This window comes from Centropristis striata, chromosome 11 (assembly GCF_030273125.1).
Source record: "Centropristis striata isolate RG_2023a ecotype Rhode Island chromosome 11, C.striata_1.0, whole genome shotgun sequence".
Lineage (NCBI taxonomy): Eukaryota > Metazoa > Chordata > Actinopteri > Perciformes > Serranidae > Centropristis > Centropristis striata.
The window spans coordinates 8,472,199-8,495,504 of NC_081527.1; the positions used below are offsets into that span (position 1 = coordinate 8,472,199).

The following is a 23,306-nucleotide window of genomic DNA, read 5'->3' on the forward strand; positions in this document are numbered from 1 at the left end:
GTGTTAAATCTTCTTAACCCTCTTCAATATTCTAAGTTGGCTATGATAGGAAAAGAGTAAAGTTGACCAAGGTTCTGCTAATACCAAGCCTGCTCAACTTATTGAAGCATGAGCGAAAAGGGTCAGGACTGCTTTCTCCTGCTTGTCTTTATGCTAAGCTAACGGGCTACTAGCTGTAGCTTCAGTGTGCAGACATATAGAGAGAATCTTCCCATCTCGCTCTTTGCAAAAAAGAAAATAAGTGTATTTCCACAAATGTTGAACTATTGCTTTAAGTTGACGTACAGTGGTACTAATTGGGATTTCATTGTGCTTGAGAATGGATATTTGTTTCATCTCTGCATGACATCATTCAGCAGCCAGGCTGAGGTATATAGTGGTCAGGATGTGCTTCAGGACAGAGATGCACTCAGCTGTTTACGGTCACATCAATAGCACAGCTGTGACTGCGAGCCAGTTCAACGAATAGACGAGACAACGCACACAGCTATTGGATGCAGAAGCTCCTGCAGGCGTGTTTCCTGCCCGTGGTTGTTTGCACCATTGTGTTCATCTAGTGAACTGAAGGCAAAGCGGCCACTGTAAAACGCCCGCAGATGGGAGATGTGACATCAAGTAAGAGCGGCTCTAACCGACCGTAATAGCCCTCTGACACATCTACTTACAAACATGCTCACTCACACACAAACACACACAAAATAGAAAGAAAATCCTTTCGTCACGGAGCAGTGGTATTACTTACACCAAAGTTAGAAATGTGGGATATATTTCCAGAGACGGCTGCTTGCAAAATGGGTGCCTGTGTTTCCGTTATTTCAAGAAAATTTCATCATTAAGCACTGGCACATATGGATGACAGCACCAAAATACTGTCAGCCAAATGCAACCTCCCATACATACTGCTGTGAACATAAAGGAACTGCTGCAACTTATATTAAGTTAAATATATCCTATGCTTACATTTGTAAACAGTGTAAAATAAGTACTTCTGTTTTGTACTTTGCTTTAATTATTTGTCTTTTCAGATTTTGCAGTAAAGCACAGAAAGGGGGACTGGAACAAGCAGAATGCCTGGTATTTACTACAGGCCAAAAGTGACTATTCCAGAGTTTCATCTCCCTCACTTTCTCCATCATTATAACCTTGCATTATTATCAGAAATGGTTTGTCAGCTGGATTTATTTCAACTTAATGAAAAATATTGTGTTCGATCCTATGTTACATGCTGTATGCTTTCTATTGGACTCGATATTGACATGCTCTGCTTAGCCCTTCTCTGCGGTGAAAATGGCTATTGATTGAAGGTGAAGAGTGAGCCGCTGCCTTCCCTTGGCAGAGAGAAGGATGGTCCCTACTGCTGTTACATATCTGCACAGAGGCTCAGGGGCCTGCCAACTCTGTATCCTTCCCCAGCAATAAAAGGTCATTTGAGAGGAGATGGTGTGTCCTTTTGTGCGTCACAGTTCTGCCTGGAGAAGTGTTTTTTATTTTTTATTTTTTTAATGCTTTGTCTTGTTGTTCGACCTCTCCTCCTACTCTTTTAGTGTACTTTTCACCCCTTTTGCTCCCTTGATAATTAGAAGGTTAGTCTAATTAGCATCCAAGTCAAAACCTGTGTGGCTGCCTTGTGGTTTACTTTACACTGGGCCCTTGCTAGCTCACTCACAGACACAGCAGCACAGATACACATATGAACAGTAAAGTCTGCCCAACAAGTGAATTGGCAGCTGCAAACTCACAGCTGGAGATGTGTTGCATTGTACATTAGTGTATTCTGGGTGCCCAGACTGGTTCACGATTATGTTAATCCAATGGAGCTGGCTGCAAAAGTGAGATAACGAGATGCTTACTCACACTAAGCTCCAACTCAAAAGCAGCACAATGATATTTCAAACTGAGACAGGGAGTCTGCAAATTGGTCTGGGGTATTTCTGCACAAACTATCGGAGCATGAAAGGGTCTTTAACTTCCTTTGAGTCACTCTGTTCCTTTTATCTCCTGCACGTCTCTCTTTATCCCTCCCATGCTTTACTTATCTTGTCTGGAGTTATTTTTGGGTATAATTCCTATTTTTGCACCTGTCAGTCCCAAAATTAATTTCTATTTCTATCTTTTTATGTCATGGCTTATCCTTCTGTTCTCTTAATAGAATAGTTTGACATTTTAGGAAATGTGTTTATTTGCTTCTTAAGTGAGATGAAGTGCTTGACACCACTCACATCTGTATGATAAATATGAAGCTAGAGCCAGCAGATTAACTGTGTAAAGACTAGAAACACAGGCTAGCTTACTAAATTGTTAGCCTTAGTGGATCCATGTTGCTATGGCGTCGCAGCTGACGGCTTTTTGATTAAGTCCCATAACCTCCCAAGCTATAGTTTTTACATTTGTTCTTTGTACATATTAAACATGTTTTTTCAATGAGCTTTAAATGTGCTGGTAGCTGGATTTGGTTCCCCTTCGACAGAAATAGGCTAACTGTTTCCTTGCGTTTCCAGTCTTTATGCTAAGCTAAACTAAGCTAAGCTAACCATCTGCTGGCTATTATTTCGTATTAGGTAGAGGTGGGAGAAAATATTGATACAGCATAGTATCGTGATATTTTGTGTGGCAATATTATATCGATTCATGGCCTCCAAGTATCGATATTTAGCGTTCTGGCGCCATCAGTATTTTCACCCTTTCTGTTTTTTCCAGAGGCGGTAGCGGACTCACTTTTAGGAATATACTGAAGATACTGGTATCATATGAAACTAGAAGATCTAAGGAATTTATAGATATGGATATAAGGCTGCAAATTTAGGCTATTTTTTATGTTTCATTCAAAAAAATTCTGTGCAGTGAAGCTAAAAGTTGAGGAAAGTTTGATAAAATGCTGCAGTTGTTGTCGTCCATACATGTTTGATATCAGTTCAGTTCAGTCTGACTGAATACTTTGTTGATCAGTCTGTGGGTTTGACAGTTAAACAGTTAAATCGCAATATATTGTATCGCAAAATGTTGAAAATTGCAAGAACATCCCCTCTCAAGTAGTGGCCTCTGCTGATTCCCACCTCTTGTATTTAGCGTTCAGACATTAGAATGGTGTCAATTTTCTGTTCAAACTCTCCACAAGAAAGTGAATACATTTCATTTGTAACATGTTTACGTATAACCCTGATTCAAAAAAGGGTGGATGTCGTCCAAATCGAGAATTAAATAATTAGCTGATCCTTTAAAACATTTATATAATTGAAAACTTGTATTATATTTTACAGTACATTCACAGGAGGATATATTTTACATTCAAACTGTTTTTGGAAATAAACACTGAATTCTGAATCAGGGTTGTACTTACATTATTCTTCCTCCTTTTTTCCTTGCCTCTATCTATCGGATCTTTGTGTCAGTTTCCGTATCATGTGCCACTTGAATATTGATAGGCAAACTTTAAACCTGATTAAGGCAATGCACACCACTGTTACCCTTTGTTCCTTCTGTTTACCTTATAGTATCTCCTCACGTGTTGTGTTTTCCACATACACACCCGACACCAGTGCAGAGTCACCATGCACGCTACAGTTCAACCTACAGCCCTGGGGAAGTGGTGGTATATTCCCACACTTTTCTTGCCTTGAACTTCTCACGGTAACATCACACCATGTTCAGTATAAGGAGCTCGACCTTTGATCCCACAAGACTGCCACTGTGGCATTAATGTTTAGGGGTTGCAGCGGTTGTTAAATGCTGACCCTGGATCAGTTTACGTAGTTTTTTTTCTGACATACAGCCCACCACTGGCAAGCAAAATGACTAACCTGGCTGAATCACAAGCATGCAAAGCTAGTCTGTTTAGTGGATCCCTTTGAATTCCTCTGGGGGATTTGAAAATGTGAATTAAGGGGATCTGACACTTACTTAAAAGTTGAACATGGTGGTACAACTCAGATATTCACGAAAAGGCTGTTAATCCACTTTTCAAAAGGATTTATTAATAGGCTAACTTAGAATAGACTCGGTAGATGCCTACGAGCAATTCTCTCTTCTCGCTGTGTTACATAAAATATAATGAATTCAGCATCGAGTATACCGGGGGGGAGAGAGAGACGGAGACAGAGGGAGAGATAACTTATTTTCCAGCATGACTGCTTTATAATGAGGCCCTCAGTACAGACATAAACACAGCACATTCAGGCTGTTTTGGTTTCTCGCTACTTATCATGTATAATCAGAAATCCAAACATCTGATGACTGAATATTTTACACAAACTAAGGGCAAAACAGCCCTGAAGCTACAGTACCAAAGCACCCTCTAGTGACAGGTGTTGGTTCTATGATTTACAGCACAACTTCAGTTTATTTAGAATATTTTATTAACATTTTCAACACAAATTTGACCTCAGAAGAGTGTAAATATTAATTATGTCTTCTTTTCATTGTCTGTAAACAGTTTTTTCTCTCCAAAGGATTCAAAACTGTCTATATAAAATATACAGAACATAATTTATTAAATTTAACATTAATTTCAATATGGTTTACATCAACTGTCAGTTCTTTAATACTGTATCTGTGACCTCATATCTAGCATATTTTAGATACAGCTTAAAAAATAAATTATATCAATCTCTTTGCACTTTTGTCAAGAGTTTCGAGGTTTCATCTGGTTGTTGGAGGACCCTGAGTGGCGTTGCTCCACCATACGCAGGATGCTGTCTAACGGTCCTTTAATGTCGCTGTGTGTGTCCGGATGTGCAGCCAAAGCCCTCAGAAGTTCAGTCACGCCCTCACGCTCCATCATGTTGCTGTAATGTGAAGCTACAGGATAGAGAGAAGACGTGATAAGAACATGAGAGAGGAACTGAGGCTTACAGTGATCGAGCCCACCACCACTTGAATATTAATGCTCAGAAGTCTACATATATATATTTAACTCTCTGCACTTCACAACCCGCATGCGTAGTTGAAAGGCATATTATATCATCAGTTTTTACATTTTTTTTCCAGATGATTCTTGAACAAATTGTATGAGTCATCATTCCATAAGGAAAAATAATCAAATGTAAGCTTAAAATCACCAACAATAAATAATTTGCACTAAACAGATCTTGTAAAAAAAAATAAGAATAAACTGGGAAACCGTGAATGATTCGGCTGAAACCAACAATCCTGTGACAGAAATTAAAGCTGCAGGCTGTTACACAGATTCGAGAGGAGGGGACAAGAGAGGTTGCAAGTTGAGGCTGTAAAAATGTAATTATTTATATGTAAACCCACTTTTTTTGGAATATATATATATATATATACATATATATATATATACATATATATATATATATATATATATATATATATATACATATACGTATATTCCTTTTTTTCTGTTTTTGTAAAGTAAATTCAACTTGCTTTCTTAAAATTGATCTAATACAACTGATTTGGCCGGAAGTGTGTGTTACATATAACAGGAGCAAAAAAAGTCCATATAATGTCAGAAAATAGAGAAAAATGTCTAGCCCATTTTTCTGAAAGTCTGTGACCTCTTTAAATGTCTTGTTTTGTCAGTCCAAAAGCCAAACACATTCAGTTTAATAGGATATAAACAATCTAAAACAGCATTATTTTTGCTATTTTTGGATGATATCATAAAGAAAGAAAAGTACAAGAAACAGTTAAAATGTGCAGGAAAGATCAAAAAGCCCAAAGGGCTTATAAGCTAGCCTCCCTCTTAAACCTATAAATAAATATCCTTTGCTTAAATTACATACAATCATGGAAAAAAATATTAGACCACCCTTGTTTTTATTCAGTTTCTTATAATAATGATAATGATTTTGGTGATTATCAAGAAAACCTTGAAAATGACTAGATATCAGCTCTTAAATTAAACTCTTATGAGCTATTTTTGTTGTTATCATTAAATTTGTCAAATGTACCTTTAGCTGTACCAGGCATTAAAATGAACAAGAACTTAGAGAAAACAAGGGAAGTCTAATAATTTTTTCCATCACTGTAGATCGACTTATTAAATAGTCAACTAATAATTGCAGCTCTGGTATAATAATACATGCACAGTTCTGTTTGACAAACTGATCTAAATGTGTTGGCCCCTATAAATCCAACCATATGCTCCCCTTCCTCTCCATAGTCCCACAGTAGTGTGTTTGTGTGTCTTACTGTTTTGACTGCACACCAGATGTATGGCCCAGACTGCCCACAGCTGCACTCCTGAGGGCTGCCAAGTCTCAAGCAGAGGGCAAAATGGACGGAACGACCTGAAATGTGAATGCAATGAGACAGAAGACTGGGATTAAAAAAACATTGTATTTCTGAACATTTTCTTTGGTTTGTTTTGTGCTTCAGTTACAGACAGCAAATTGTCTTTGGCATCAAGGCAACCAAGGGGAATGTAAATGGAGGTGTTACTCACAGAAAATTCTCTTCAATAGATTTTAAAATGCTTTCTTGTGATTATCAGAGCTTTCTCTCACAGTGCTGGTAGTTTTCTGTGTCACAAATCCCTACACGACACCTCAGTGAATATCCAAATAAATGAACCATTACATACACCAAATCTGCAGCTGGGCTACATTTTTATGTAAGAGTGTTAAGACAGAATGTAGGATGTGTTATTGATGGGAAACAAATTATGCAGCATGCAGCTTGCATTTAATGTTAAATTGGACAGAATATGTACATGCATTAAAAATGACTCTACTTCTAAAAAATAAAGTAAAATAAAATGCAGCAGATTTAACATGATGTAACACAAAAAATAGAGGTGCATTTATATAAATTCATAAAATATATTTATATACTGTATAATAAACTATATATTTACACAAGTAATTGCATGAGACTTGCTTTTACCCCTCTACATTTCAGAGCAAAATGCTGCACACTTCATTCTGCTTATTTATCAGACAACAGATATTAAAAGTTTCTTACTGCAGAATAAGATGTAACATACAAAACAGCGACTCAGCTGAGTATTATGCAGTATAAGCCTAGAAGTGAAAGGAACACCTACAGCTTTAAACACTGTGGAATTGAATTCTGAATGAACGTCTTCACCTGGGACACTTAAGTAAATCTAAAATATATATACCATATGTAATATATATTTTTCCAGTTTGTGTTTCTCTCACCTGTAAGAGACCATTTCTCTGTCCAGTTGGGCCCATGTCATTATGGATGCATGCTGCAAAGAAAGAAAGACACTATGAAAAGAGCCAGAGATGAATTTTACTCTGCAATCCTTTGCCACACACACACACACACACACACACACACACACACACACACCAGCTCATTGTGTATGTTGCTGAGCAGCTCGTCTCCCAGGGTCCAGGCCTGGGGTCTGGAGGTGAGCTGTGCCAGAGTCCCTCCTGCAAAGTAACGCACCCCCACCTCCACCTGGGAGTCCTGCAGCAGGGTGAGGATGTGCTCCAGCAGGCCCTCCTCCATCAGCTCCGCCTGTAGCACCTCCACCTCTGCTATGTTGTTCTGCCGGAGGGGACACAGGGACTGTTTACGTCAGATCGCCAAAAATTGGATTTTATTCCTGTTGCTAAATTGATTTTAAACATTCACATGCTGAAGCCTTGAATGTGGGCATGATTGCAAAAAGAAAATGAGCATAAGCTGTCGAAACAGATGGATTGTGAGTCGATCCAAGTCAAATGCAAAATTCATGTTCAAGTAAAACTTTTTTAATTTTATTTTTCATCTTCCATCCATTGTACTGAATTACTTTTTACTTTAACCCTACTTTTATGTTGCGGGTCAAACGGACCCATTTCAAAGTTTAAAAATCTAAAAAGAAAAAAAAAGTAGTTAAAATGATTTTTTAAATAAAAATAAATTAAAAATTAAAAATTAAAAAAATTAATGTCATGTAAAACAGAATTATTTTGCTATTTTTGGATGACATCATAAAGAAAGAAAAGTACAAGAAACAGTTCAAATGTGCAGGAAAGATCAAAAAGCCCAAAGGGGTTATAAGCTACCCTCCCTCTTAAACCTATAAATAAATATCCTTTACTTAAATTACATAAAATCATGGAAAAAATATTAGACCACCCTTGATTTTTCATCTTCCATCCATTGTACTGAATATGACTTTTTACTTTAACCCTACTTTTATGTTGCGGGTCAAACTGACCCATTTCAGAGTATAAAAATCTACAAAAATGTAGTTAAAAGTATTTTAATAAGAAAATTTAAAATTTAAAATAAAAAAAAATAATGTCATGTAAAACCATCATTTTTTTATGTAGGTCTTTCAATGTATATTTTTGTATATATAAAAAAGTTTTAACGTGCATTTTTTTAAATGAAAAAAGAGTGAATTATCCTCATTGAACCAGGATCTGTGAGAGGTACACTGCAAAAAAGGGGTGTCTAAAAACAAGATAAAAACACTAAGTCTGAAATTATCTTGCTGCATGGACAGATAATTTCACTTGACAATATGTCTTGAAATAAGATTGTTAATCTAGAAATAAGCATGTTGAACACTTAAAATGAGAAATTAACTCTTAAAAACAAGATAAATGATCAAACACTTCTAAATATAAGCTTTTTTATCTTGGTAAGAACCAAAAAAATTGCAGTGTAAAGAACACCACTGCACTAAATATTGATTGAAATGGTTAGTAATGGAGTTAATGATGAAATATAAACAATGTTTATTAGGATTTTTTAGTTTCTGACACTTTGGGATAACTCAACATGCCACGGATTATTGCTGTTCCTGAAAAAACGAACATAGCAGGAGGGTTAAAAAAAAACTATAAAAACAAGAGCATACAGCACTGTGGCACATGATCTAAAAACAGGATCTCAACTAATAACACCTAATCTTTTCATTAGTTTTAGTTTTGATTAGGTTAGGTTTTTGTTTTCAAATTCAGTTAGTTTTAATTAGTTCTTAGAGTGTGTTTGCTAGTTTTAGTTTAGTTTTTATTAGTTTTAGTTTAGGTTGGAGATTAAAAGAGGTCACAGTAAATTTTGCCTTTATTTCCTTTGTCTTATCCATCTTCATTACGTATGAAAAAAGTTGAGAAAGATGAAAACAAAAGACATTTTCACTATAATTTGAGTTAGTTTTGTAACCTCACAATACAGTTTCAGTTAATTATCGTTTTTTTTTAAAACTCTCATTTTTATTTTTATTTCAGTTAACAAAAACTGTTTTTTCAATTTTAGTTTTCGTTATTTCTTTTTGTTGTCCCCTAGCCCGTAACCCTTAACCTAACCTACACCATCACAACTAAATGCCCAACCCTAATCCTAACATAAACCTGATTGCAACCTTTAACCCTAAAATTAAATCTGAAATCTCAAAAACGCCTTTAAAGTGAGGACCGGCCGAAATGTCCTCACTTTGCAAAAATGTCCTCACTCTGTTGGTTAAAAACGTGTTCCGGTCCTCACTATGTAGGAAGTACAAGAACACACACACACACACACACACACACACTGAACCCACCAAGAGGCCAAGAACTTTCTGCTGGACTGAAGGTTCAGTGTAGTACGTCTGCAATACAAAAAGAGGGGCCAGCATGAGACAATGTTTGTGTGTGTGGGTGCACTTCTCTATTAATGCTTCCATCAGTGTCTTCCTCGGGCTCTTCTACCTCAAGAACCTCCTCGTACAGCTCCAGGCCCTGGCACTCGATGAAATTGCGAGCAGCGGTGGGCATCTCATCAGTCAGGTTCCACAGAGCACTCAGGGCAAACTTCAGAGTGGAGTCCACCACTCCCACCATGGCTTTCTGCTGCACGATAGCCAGCAGCTGCTGTGAGACGGAGCACATGAGGAGAGAACTTGAGACAGAAGGGACTATTAGAGAGGGACGAGGAGACATGTGAGAAAATCAATTTGTAGATTTACACGAAAGAGCTTTTGGCAGCATTAATGAGCTCGTCTGTGTTTCTCCTGCATTTCAGAAAATATACACACACAAATTTGAGAATGTGTTTTACATTTTGTTTTGCATACGTAGGATAATTAAAATGTGGATTCTGATTATTTTAAATGATATATAAAATTAAACATAAAAAACAAGAAAAAATAACAACTAACCCTAACACAAAAAATAAGGTCTAGGCTGGGATTTGAATGTGATAGACCTATAAAATTGTTTGAAGAAAGGAAATAGTAAAATAAATAAACGCAGCCTGAAAAATTAGAACTGAAAAAGCTGAAAATGTCCCTAGTGAGGCGCGAGAGTTAATCAGTGGCTGAAGAACTGAAGTGTAGAGAGAAGCCTGATTATATTCACAAAGTGAGAAATGGAGAGACGAAATTGACTAATGGAGTAAGAGTAAACCGTGAAGGACGAGTGCACGGAGCAATGAGGTGACAGTGACTAAATGAGTATCTACACAGACGAGGTAATGGAAAACATAGCGGGTGAAGAAGAGAGAGAGAGAGAGAGAAGGGGAGAGGGAGAACTAGAAATACACTCATGCATATCTAGTGCTAAGCCGGGGACGTTGTGTAAGTTTGAAACTAAACACCCTGAAAGTGTTAATGTACCTTCATGATGAAGACGTCCTTGCCCAGCTGAGCGGTCTCCTCTGTGGACAACTGCAAGTAAAATAAACAGATGAGTGCTTTTCTTTGAATTCTGCATATTTTCCTAAATGTCAAACTAGAACAAATGGTACATTTATCGCACAAAGAAATTGCCCCATTTAACCGGACTCAATGAAAGCATTAAGCTGGCGGCTGAAACTAGTGTCACAGAGGTACAGAAGCACAGAGCTGTTAACAGGTGGGACTAACAGGTGCCATACTATTCCCCTGCAGCACACTAATGCACAGTAAGTGAGCAGTGTCTTGACCTTGGCCACCAGAATGGAGATGACGGCCACAGCCATCCTCTGAAGGGTAGGATCCTCGTGGCTGCGCAGCCAGTTAATCACCAGCGTGGCTGCTAAATACCTGAACCATGATCACATTATGGATGTAAGGAACACAGTATTACAATAATATACCAGTGATGCACAGAGACGCCTTGGGAAAATCTGACTTCAGGTCTGTACTTTTACATCTGGAGGAACTATTTCTTTTGGCGCTTACAGTTCAAGAAAAAATATATTTTAGCTGGATCACAATTTGTTGGAAAAACACTACAGCGCCACTCTATGAGTGCACTGATTATCTTGGCTCTGGCGTAAACGTGGACTCATATATCATGTTATAGATGGGAGAATGAACTAACTTGTCAAAGGGGACATCCTGGAGGATGTAGTCACTGCAGAGAGCCAGCAGGCAGTTCTTCTGCACCTGGAGAGATGGAAACAGGTTATTAACTGAAGAATCACACAGGTTTAAGAAAATATATATATATGGCTATATGTGTGTATGTGGTCGGGCTGCTCTATTATGGCAAAAAAAAATCATAAATCAAGGTTTTTTAGGTCAACACTGAGATCACAGTTATTTAATGTGATTACTGGTTAACTTTGGAAACATCATGCATTTAATAAACATTCAAAACTTTTCTTGAACTTGAAGAAAAATAAATAATATAATAAATGTAAAAAAAGAAGTTTAAATGCAAAAGAAAATGATAATATATGAAATAAAAATTGTATATAAAAACATTAATAAAAAAATACAATAAAAATATAGTATGTTGTAAATTTAGTTCAATTCCACATTATTCCATTATAGCAAAAATTGTGAGATTGAAATTGTTCAATTGAAAAATAATTGCAAAACAAAAAGAGAAGTAAATAAATAATTATAATCATAATTATATACATATATATAAACACACACATACACATATATATATATGCAGAAGTTAATAATATAAAAATAACAAATAGATAAAATTAGATCAAAACAAATAGGGTCAACAATGTTATAGTGCACTGACACTACTTACTAAAAACAATTAAATATATATTCAACATATTCCACTCAGTAACAGAAAGCATGTCGCTGAAAAGAAAAGTGCTCTGGATTTATAAGAGCATCATTGTGAAACAGAATGTGGCACAATAACAGCTTTATCTTAATTAACTTGTTAACATAATCATAGGAAGCCAAAATTGGAAATTAAATTAAATGAATCCCTCGGCCCTTGAGGTATGAGGTATGATGGAGTAACTACAAATACTGTCTGAAGGTGACAGAATGGGCGCTGCAGCCATGTGCAGCAAGTATTAGGTAAGAATCTGTTGAATGACATGCCAGCTGGTAGCAGCAGAGCCATTCTTTGCCACATTGCTGTTGTGTAACTCCGTGATATCATTATGGATCTGTAATCTGAAACAGTGAGCACGTCCCCTGACCTGTTGGTGGTTGGGGAAGGTCTTCATGGAGTACAACAGCTGTGTGACGGTGGTGCTGAGCAGGCTGACGGGCATGGCCTCCGCCTGGTCCTGAGTGGTCAGGTTGAACACACACGCCGTGGCCACCAGGTGGACGTGCAGGGAGTTAGGGTGGCTCTGCATCCCACTCAGCACCAGCTACAGGAAGAGAAAGGGCTTTATTTTACATCACATGAATTCAGAGTGAGACAGAAAAGGCTGGATGTGGGCTGTGAGGTGTGTGATTAATCCCCTTTCTTTCCTCTTCAACTAAGTTTAATTTTTCTTGTTTTAAGTTTGAGTATCAGGGGATAGGCCTAGATAAGTATTTTTTACTTCAGCCTACTCCCTTTTTTTTCGGACCAAAATGATGAAGGAAGGAAATGCGTAATGAATATTAAGTTAACTGGTTCTTATTTCTATCTTATTACTTAGACGGGGCAGATGCATGTATATGTATAGGGTTATTGTATGTGTGTATATGTATAGGACTATATATACTGTATGTGTGTATATGTATAGGGCTATATATACTGTATGTGGTTATATGTATAGGGCTATATATACTGTATGTGTGTATATGTATAGGGCTATATATACTGTATGTGTATAAATGTATAGGACCATATATACTGTATGTGTGTATATGTATAGGACTATACTGTATGTGTGTAAATGTATAGGACTATATATACTGTATGTGTGTATATGTATAGGGCTATATATACTGTATGTGTGTAAATGTTATATGCTTATGTACATCTGTTTAATGGTGCCTATGTGAGTATGTGTATGTATATGCATCTAGCCTACGCTGTTGTAGTTTATGTTGTTGTTTATTTTTTCGGTTCGAAAATAAGAATTAATAGAATAAATTACATTTTAAAAAACTACAACTTCACTGCAAAAAAGGTGTGTCTATAAACAAAATAAAAACACTAAATCTGAGGGAAATTATCTTGCTGCATGGACAGATAATTTCAAAACAAGAAAAATTAAAAGTGCAAGACAATGCAAAACTGTCACGAGCAGAGTGCACTGCAAATTATTTGTTTCATACCAAGATAGATAGATACCAAGATTAGATTTAGAAGTGTTAGATAATTTATCTTGTTTTAAGTGTAAATTTCTTATTTGAAGCATTCAACATGCTTATTTCTAGATTTTACAATCTTAATTTAAGAAATATTGTCAAGTGAAATTATCTGTCCATGCAGCAAGATCATTTCCCTCAGATTTAGTGTTTTTATCTTGTTTTTAGACACACCTTTTTGCAGTGTTGTGTGTATTTTTAAGTTGTTTGTATCTGCTGCTTTACTAAAACAGTATCAGTAGAGGACAGTGATGGAACATCTACAGATATCTTTAGCATGCAACACTCCCACCTCCTAAAACTACTCACCAACACAGATGTGAGGTTGTATTTTACTATTTATTCCTAAGGCTCCACTAGAAACTACCTCTTCATGATCACAACTAAATACAGTAATTATAAAGTCAGGTCAGAGGAGATGTTAACTCTAGCTGTACGGTTTGTTTAGCTTGAAAAACTGGCTTGTAAATGCTAAGCTCCTTTCTTTTTTATTATCTTTAAAACATTATACTTGAGCCTTTTGAATGTATTTTGAAATTATGTCCTTTTTTGTAGAAGAAATGTGTGTTGTTGTGAATTTAGCTTCCTGTACTTATATTTTAGATGTTTATTTTTGGAAAGCTATCTCTCGAAAAGGAAATCTTGATCCCAGTGACACTTCCTGTTTAATCAAAGGATTAACTGACCAACTAGAGAAGATAATGTGGAACACTTGAGTAAGCATCATAAAACTAGACAAGTCAAAGATAACAAAAACATCTTTTTATCTCGTATCATGCCTAGCTTTAGTGGATAAAAACATATTGGGTATAAAATTCATCTGCAAATATGTTAATCTGGAACAGACAGAAGAACTGTAATGATGACCCTGTAATGCTGTTTTGTGATTTATTATTTAATGTTTTATTGGGTCTAATGATTAGTTTGTATTACTTATATTTCATTTCGAAACTCCCTGGTGGATAATTTCTTTCTACTTTTCTTTTCTTCTATTTGCTCTTTTACATATGCCTACCTTTCCCAGCTTGTTCAAAATTCTCAAATGTAATACACTTAACTGTAGGTATCTTGTTTCTTGTTTTGTAAACAAAAAAACCTTGATTTTGAGTGTCAGAAATACTATTGTATATTGTCTGAAATTAAGCACTGTATTTTAATGCTCTCACAAAATGAAAAAAAAAAATGTTTAAAAAAAAGGTGTCAGCAGTCTGCCACAGTATAAAACAGAGCAGTCAACACATTTTTTCTCCCAAAATATGTAAATCACCGTGACCATGAGAGGTCCTTGAGCATGCAGTAATAAATGTGCACAAATATTAGGCTGATGGGTCCAGTGGCATACGAGATACACACATGCCTGAGTGTGTAATGTATGAGGATATGAATTAAAACCGCTCTATACCTAAAATCAGGTGTGGTGCCCGATAACTCTAAGCCCTGCAGAATGATAAAAATCATATTCAATTCACTACAAATACACACGATACAATTCTTTAAAGCATAATTCTTGTTTCTTACAACTAGAGGTGGGAATCAGCATATCTGCCCCACAATATGATTTTATCCTGATACTTGAGTCACGATATGATATTACTGCGATTTTAAGCATTTATCGATATGGTGACTATTGTGGTACACTACACTGCGATTTAACTGTTTCACTGCATTTTGTGTCCACAAAATTAAATTCAATCAAGAATTGTTTTGTCAAATAAGAGAAAATTCTCAGTCTATTCATCTCACTTCAGTCTTTTTATTTCTCCATAATGAGAGTCAAACCCACAGACTGACCAACAAAGTATTCAGTCAAACTGAACTGAACTGATATCAAACATGTATGGACGACAACAACTGCAGCATTTTATCAAACTTTCCTCAACTTTAAGCTTCACTGCTCTGAATTTTTTTTGAATGAAACATAAAAAAGCCGAACTTTGCAGCGTCCCAACACGATATCCTGACGCACATGGTGCCTATAGATTCTTTAGATCTTCTAGTTTCCTTCTAGTATCTCCAGTATATTCCTAAAAGTGAGCCCGCTACGGCCTCCGGAAATACTTGGCGGCCATGAATCGATATAATATTGCCACACAAAATATCACAATACTACGCTGTATCGATTTTTTCCCCCACCTCTACTTACAATCTGGGTCTTATGATCATGGTTCTGGGTGTCATTCCTGTCTTTTTTTTTTAAAACAGGTCACATGATCATTTAGGCTTCTAACAATCTGCTATGTTTGTTTAAAATAAAAAAAAACACCCATCACAGTTTACAGACTGAACCCTAGCGTAACCCTTTGTGCGCCAGCTTTCTTTGGTAATTTTGTGTCTTTATAATAATTTTGTGTCTTTTTTTTATAATTTTGTGTATTTTTTGGTAATTCTGTGTATTTTTGGTTATTTTGTGTCTTTTTTTTTGTAATTTTGTGTCTTTTTAAAGTAATTTAGTGTTTTTTCAGTCATTTTGTGTTTTTTTTTGTAATTTTGTGCCTTTTTTCGGTAATTTTGTGTCTTCTTTTGGTCATTTTGTGTCTTCTTTTGGTCATTTTGTGTCTTCTTTTGTTCATTTTGTGTCTTTTTTGGTCATTTTGTGTCTTTTTTTGGTCATTTTTATACGGCGTAAAGTGGCCCCCAGGTAATTTGAGTTTGAGACCCCTGTGCTAAACCTTCAGTTTAACCTTGAAATAAAGTAGCTTAGATGATCTATTCCAAACTATTAACTTGTTTACCACCTTTACTCATTGGAAGTTCTTTTAGCTGATACTTTTGTGAGTAGAATGTAACTCTAATCAATAGAAATGATGGCCGCAATGACAAAAAATAAGACCCCTAATATAATATTATGCTTTCAAACACAGCGCTAGTACCTTTAGCATATCTGCTCGTGGTTTGTCAACGTCAGTGGTTAGATTGTAGAGATGGACGAGGGCCTCTCGTATGAAACACTCCCGGTCTCTGTACCTTCTCAGGGCCTCACACACCTGGTTCTCGTTAGCCTCTCCGGTTACCTGAACATACACAGCAGAGCAGCATTGTCAGGCAGACAGGAAATGCAGCGGGCATTTTCTGTACATATACAAACAAAGCCTCAAATCACAGCCAAATAAGAAACGTATGTGAGAGTCAAGCTCATGTGTCTGCCCAGAACATTTCCTGATGTCCTGATGATTTTAACTCTAGCACTAGCTCCTTACTTTGAGGTTTTTCTGTGAAGACAGGACGTCACAGGAGCTAGCCTCGGTGGCTGTCAGGCCCAAGAAGACCAGACCACCTCTGGCTTCCACAAACGCTCGGACTGCCGTTTCAGTGATTCTCTTCCGTCCGGAGATATCGAGAGAAACAAGGTTAGGGAGGACCTGGGGACTCCCCTCCAACAGCTGCCGCACTGTCTCATCCCCGTCTCTCCCGTCGCTGTTATCCGCAGCAAAATGGTCCTCTGAGAAGTCTAGATGCCTGAGAGCGTGAAGCTGACTAAGGACAAAGAGCAACCTGGCGGCTGACATGTCTAGTAGCCGTAGCTGATGGGCGATCAAAGATCTCAGCGTGTTTTTGCAAGTCAGGAGTGCAGTGAGAGTAGAGACGGTGCTGCAGGAGATATCCAGACTCTCCAGCTGAGGGAGGCTGCAGACATCCTCAAGGGCAGCATCAGTCAGGTCTGTGTTGGCAAGGTTGAGCGTCCTCAAGCCCTGCAGGAAGCTGAAGCCAACATGGGCCCCTCCATCCCACTTTAAAGACTCCCAGTCCAAATGCAGCCCAGTGAGGGACAACCTCTGCAGGCTGGATCTGCACTCTGAGTTGGCGACCAGGCCTGAGACGATGTCGGCCCCGGTGAGGCCGCTAGAGACCCAGGACGCGTCTAGTTCCTGGAGCCGGTGAGGGCAGAGCGCCAGGCGGAAAGCTTCTGCAGACACTGGACAGCAGCGGATGGAGGCCCGGCGCAGGCGGAGCTCTTTGCAGTTTCGGAAAATCCCAATAGTTGTGTCATTCAGAATCCCTTGTAGGGAGAAGGAAACAGAGGGGTGTTGGAGGGAAAGTAGCCACATTTTTGTTTCCCACCATTTCAGCCTGGCATAATGAACTCATAAATCACATGGTGGTGGGGTAAGTTAAGGATAATGCTGTTCTGACTATGTAATTATCTTTTGTTTAGTCAGGAAGCTGTGAAAATCATGGGTAAGTAAAATTTGTCGTGGTGTGAGATCATCTGTCTCTTTTTCTACAACTTGCCACAGAACTACTAGGGGTTGGGGGGAAAAAAAATCGATTCACATAATAAATTTACTTCAATGTAATCTATGCAAAGGTGGAAAGAAGTTGTATTGCTGTAATCTGTGAGCAGTGTGGCTTTATATCCATTTCAAGAAACAAAACAAAGCTGAGGCAAATGCGGAAAATGGTGACAAGTCCAACAGCCGGACCTTCAGCAGCGACTGTAGCAACTTGAATTCAGCTAGCACAAAAGCCCAGTGGTAGGGGTCTGAGTTCAAGTTACTACAGCAACAAACTGAAGCTCTACAGTCATGGAAAAAAATATGAATCAATTTCTTGTTCATTTTAATGCCTGGTACAACTAAAGGTACATTTGTTTGGACAAATATAATGATAACAACAAAAATCGCTCATAAAAGTTTAATTTCTTGATAATAACCATGATCATTATCGAGAAAACCATGGGAAATGTCTAGATATCAGCTCTTAAATTAGACTCTTATGAGCTATTTTTGTTGTTATCGTTATATTTGTCTAAACAAATGTGAAGAATGCAAGGAGAAAACAAGGGTGGTCTAATAATTTTTTCCATGACTGTATCTCCAAAGTATTGTAGTATCGTTCTAACACTATATCAAGTTGTTGATTTTGATGTTGTCGCATTTTTCTTCTTCTCCTGACCTACCTTTAGTTGCCATCTTACACAATAACTGGTCTGCCATCTCCTGTGGGAAGATTGGGGCCCAGCTGAGGCACATGGAGCCGTCTGCTCGCTTGCTGCACAGAGCGTCCAGGCTGTGGCACACCTGAGCCAGACAGAGGTCGCACAGGACCTGGGGGCCTTCCGCATCCTGCAACACATGAGCAGGTAATAAGAAGGGTCGTACTGCTGCGTGATTACATATCATAATACAGCATAAGGATAAGTGCCAGTGGTGGAATGTAACTAAGTTAATTTTTGAGGTACTTGTACTTTACTTGAGTATTTTCATTTTATGTTACTTTATACTTCTACTCCACTTCATTTTCAGGCAAATATTTTACTTTTTACTCCACTACATGTAGCGGACGGCTTTAGTTACTTTTCAGGTCGAGATTTAACATAAAAAAACATGATAAATTTAAAGTGATTTGACTTCTTTTTTTTTTAATTAAACCATATGAGTATATTGAGTAGTTAAATGAACCCTACCTTTATAAAATTAAATTACATCAATGCATCAATAACAATAATCTAATAATGTGTTTAGAATAACTTTATAACTAACAATGTGAGTGGGTTCATTCTGCATAACAAGTACATTTACTTTTGATACTTTAAGTACATTTTGATGCTGATTCTCTTTACTTTTACCTAAGTAAGTTTTGAATGCAAGACTTTTACTTGTAGTGGAGTATTTTCACAGTGTGGTATTAATAATTTTACTTAAGTAAGGGATCTGGATACTTTTCCCACCACTGATAAGTGTAATGATCTTTAAGGGTCCATTTAGACAAATTAGTGAAAAATCAATTTATGCGTGAGGACCCATTAAAAGTAGGGTGTTATTTTGTGTTGTACAGAGTGGAAAATGTCTACCATCAAATATGTTTTAGATGTTGTTTTTAGTTCATATTACATACATTTGTATGGGTAAATATGCCCTGACAGTTGTCTCTCAGGCTTCCTCCTCAGGGGCTCAACAGTGACACAGGATCTCTACACTGCAGGAGTCTAATTTTATCCACCACACTGCACACAAGTAAAGCCTGTTTAAATCACCTAATCCAACTGGTCTCTGTAGGGAACCGTGGACAAAAGCATTTGGCCCTACAGAGCGGTGTAAAGGCTACAGGTTGGTCACGGACACGAAAGTACACGACAGTTAAACTCTGGCAACAGTTTACAGGAGGGGGACGGGGTCAAACTCACCATGCTTGAAAATTAAACAGTCGACAGGAAAATAAAAATAAATTAAAAAAAATAAATAACAGGTTACACGTCGTTCAGAAAAGTTTTAAATTGAAAAACGCCATTATTTCAATCTATTTCTTCCATTTAAATAAGAGAAAAGTGGCTGTTTACAGTCTTTCCTGCTGAGCGTCGAGTACTACCAACTGTCACCAGCTCCACGCCTCCGATTGGTCAATACGCATGGCGTCATCAAGTGACGTCATGCGTGTTTATGTTGTCTTGTTTTTTTTCTTCTTTTTTTTTTCAGTGCTTTATTGAGAATTACAAAAATAAACATTTCTGGCACGTTTTTTAACAGTACATACCTTGCATAAGTGTAGAAATAATGCTAGGTGAACATCAATCAACAGTAAAACTTATAATAATAACATCAATATTGTAAATTCAGAGCAGTTGAAATAAAATAAAAATATAATAATAATAAATAATAAATAGACAAAAATAAAATACATATAAAACAGTCTAAATGTTGTTTTCAATAAGGGGGATTCGAATTAGTTTCAACTGTTCATGTCAGTGGGAAAATTTTTCAAGATATCATATAATTTTGTGCCTTTGTTATTGTTAGAATTTTTAGAATTTTTATGTTGTCTTGTTTATTCATGCTAATACCCACATAAAAACTCTGGAAGGACATTGCCTCCTATGTTAACAGAAATATTCACACTGGTTTTACTTTGCATTATCAAGACGTCATATTTGGCTGTTTTGATCACAAAAAGAAGGATGATGATGCATATTTTCTTATGAATTTAATTTTTCTTTTTGCCAAATACCATATACACAAATGCAAATTTTCAAGTAAAAAACCAAACTTCTTTTTGTTGAAGTCAGAGTTTGAACAGTATATCTCAACTCTCTCCTGTCTACAAAACAAAAAAGCTGTGAAGACTACCAACATATGCACTGCGTTTAATGTCTTTTACTAACATGTAATCTTGCGTCTATTTATTTTATTATTTATTTATTTATTTGTCTTTGCTTCATTTAAAAAAAAAATGTAAATTATTTATTTCTATTAAATTTTTTGCATTGTTTATTTTTCTGGAACTAATTTCTTCTTTGTAACTGTGCAATCTATTGCTGTTTGATATAAATAAATAAAAAATGCATGCTAATACAATTCAAATCCCTATTTACAGGGCTTTTAATGATGCAATATCAATAAATTAAAAAAAGACATACCACAATGTAAACCTCAATTCATGAGTCCAATAGCAATATTATAAAGAAAAAATATGTAATATATACTAATAATATGTAATAATATATAAGTCAATAATATGTTTAAAAAATGTTTAATTAATTAAAAGTGTGTGTGTGTGTGTGTGTGTGTGTGTGTGTCTGTGTGTGTGTGTGTGTGTGTGTGAGAGAGAGAGAGAGAGAGAGCGAGCGTGCGTGTTACAAGATTTCATACTCTGTGAAAACACTGAATCTCCAAATTTGGTAATTTTTAATTTGATTTGTCCCAATAAAGTGGAGGATTAAGTGTTCTTTTATGGGTTGGGGAAATGTTCCTACTTCTAAAATTAAATAAACTATTGGAAATCCTCTTGGACCAGCTGGAAAATGCTTTTCTTTTTCTTTTTCTTTTACAAAGCTGAAAAGAGAGCTGTGTTTCTTCTTGCATGAAAAGTTGACTTTGTGGTCACAGGACAGCAATGCTATAAACATATGATGATCTTATAGAATATGATGCATTGCTACAAATTTGGATATCCATCTGCAGCAGAAAATGCAACATGTACATTAATGCACCAGTTTCGTTAACCTAAAACACACACACACACACACAGGCACACACACACACACACACACACATACACACACACACATATAATTTAGAGTGATAAACCTCCATCTGATCCATTATTACCTTCCCTCTCATGTTGTCCCTTCCTCTCTGTTTGCATGTGTATCTTATCTTCCTTTGATTCCATTTTATTATTATTATTTATTTATTTATTTTTCTTTTCTTCTTTTATTATTTTCTCATGTATGGTTATCTTCATTCATTTATTTGTTTATTTTCTATTTGTTTTGTTTTTGTATATTTTGACTATGTAATTTTGGTGTTTACATTTAATTTGTACTTGCCTAGTCTATGGATGTATTGGATAAACTGATGTGTGCTCTGACAGCTGACATAATTATGCATCCAAGGAAAATCCAATAAAAATAATTTTGAAAAAAAACCAAACATCATATATATGATAGTAAACATGGGACCCTTTCTCTACTTAATGAGTACTTTTACTTGATGTTGTTCTTAAATTTAAGTGAGGATAGGAAAACTTCTTCCACCACTTTTACAGGTAGTGGTTCTATTCAGGATTAGAGCAAGAGACATGCAACAACTGTGAAGGTGGAGGTGGTAATAAACTTATTTAGCCACAAGGAGGGGCTCACAGAGAGAGAGAGAGAGAGAGAGAGAGAGAGAGAGAGAGAGAGAGAGAGATTTAAACTTTAACAGTTTATGTTATAGTGAAATGTGTTTTTATATATTAAACAAATAATCCCAAAATAAAACAGTCCAAAGGACTTCCTAAAGGCAGGGGCACAATTGAGAAGGGGGCACCTCATCTGTGTATGCTTAGTCTCAATGAAGTCAAGAAGACTGCCTTACTGAAATATCTGTACAATGTGACATTTGGGCATAAATAAAGCATAGTCCTGTTTGAATGAAGTTTTAAGTTAGATACAATAATTCTACCAATTCGAGCTCCTGAAGTCTGGGAGACGTTACAGGGTCCCAGTATTCCCTATTCCCGCTATTTAAAATGACCAAAGCTAAAAACAGTTGCAGACAGTTGCAGGAATTAATCAAGCTACGAAATTGAAAAAATGTTATGGGCGTATTGATCCTCAGTGTGAGTTGAAGATCATTCCAGGTCGCGGGGGGTTTAAAACAAAAGGCTGACTTCCCAAGTTCAGTCTGCACAACAGAGACAACATTTTGTTATTTGATGCTATAAAACAGGGATCTCAAACTCAAATTACCTTGGAGCCGCTGGAGGCAGTATCAAAATGACCAAAAAAAGACACAAAATTACTAAAAAAAGGCACAAAATTACTAAAAAGACACAAAATGACAGAAAAAACTAAACTACTTAAAAATGACAGAAAAATGACCCAAAGAAAAGACACAAAATGACTAAAAAATACACAAAATGACCAAAAAAGACACAAAATGACCCAAAAAAATTCACAAAACATTACTAAAAAAGACACAAAATTATTAGAAAAAGACACAAAATTACAAAAAAAAAGACAAAAAATTATTTAAAAAGACACAAAATTACCAAAAAAACGGTCCGGTAGCAGCTGCCTTTCTTTTTGTTAACGCCGTCATAGAAACAAGTGAAACAAAGCTCCAGCTGGAGCAATAAAGGGACCTTCCACACACAACACGGTAATTAATATAAAACTCACATTAAACTTTCATATCAAGGTGAGGGCCACAAAATATCGTCACGAGGGCCGCAATTGGCCCGCGAGTTTGAGACCCCTGCTATAAAACATGAGCATAACATCATGATTGGCAGCTATGATTGCCTCACGATCGGTTGGCCAGGTGTATGGGCGGGATATCTACGCCACAGCTCCACTGGCTGATCACTTCTGCGCAGACTCTGGCTCCAAATGACATCACCAGTGCAAGTAACTGGGATATTTTGGCTATTTTTGTACAGTGGGAGAAACAGAGACGCGTCGTCCATCTTTGTACACAGTCTATAC

General features: G+C 36.7%; 1 protein-coding gene across 1 annotated transcript; it reads right to left on the minus strand.

Moving 5' to 3' along the window:
• Positions 1-4,103: 4,103 nt before the first annotated feature.
• On the minus strand, positions 4,104-19,748 carry LOC131979772 (protein zyg-11 homolog). The gene is made up of 14 exons (XM_059343787.1): positions 19,527-19,748; positions 18,300-18,465; positions 16,600-17,399; positions 16,273-16,413; positions 12,292-12,468; positions 11,211-11,275; positions 10,831-10,930; positions 10,523-10,573; positions 9,618-9,779; positions 9,470-9,517; positions 7,282-7,482; positions 7,125-7,177; positions 6,154-6,251; positions 4,104-4,794 (listed from the first exon to the last, which is right to left on the minus strand). The coding sequence occupies exons 1-14, from the start codon at positions 19,527-19,529 to the stop codon at positions 4,619-4,621; spliced, it is 2,241 nt and encodes a 746-aa protein (XP_059199770.1). The 5' UTR covers positions 19,530-19,748; the 3' UTR covers positions 4,104-4,618.
• Between the last annotated feature and the right edge of the window lie 3,558 nt (positions 19,749-23,306).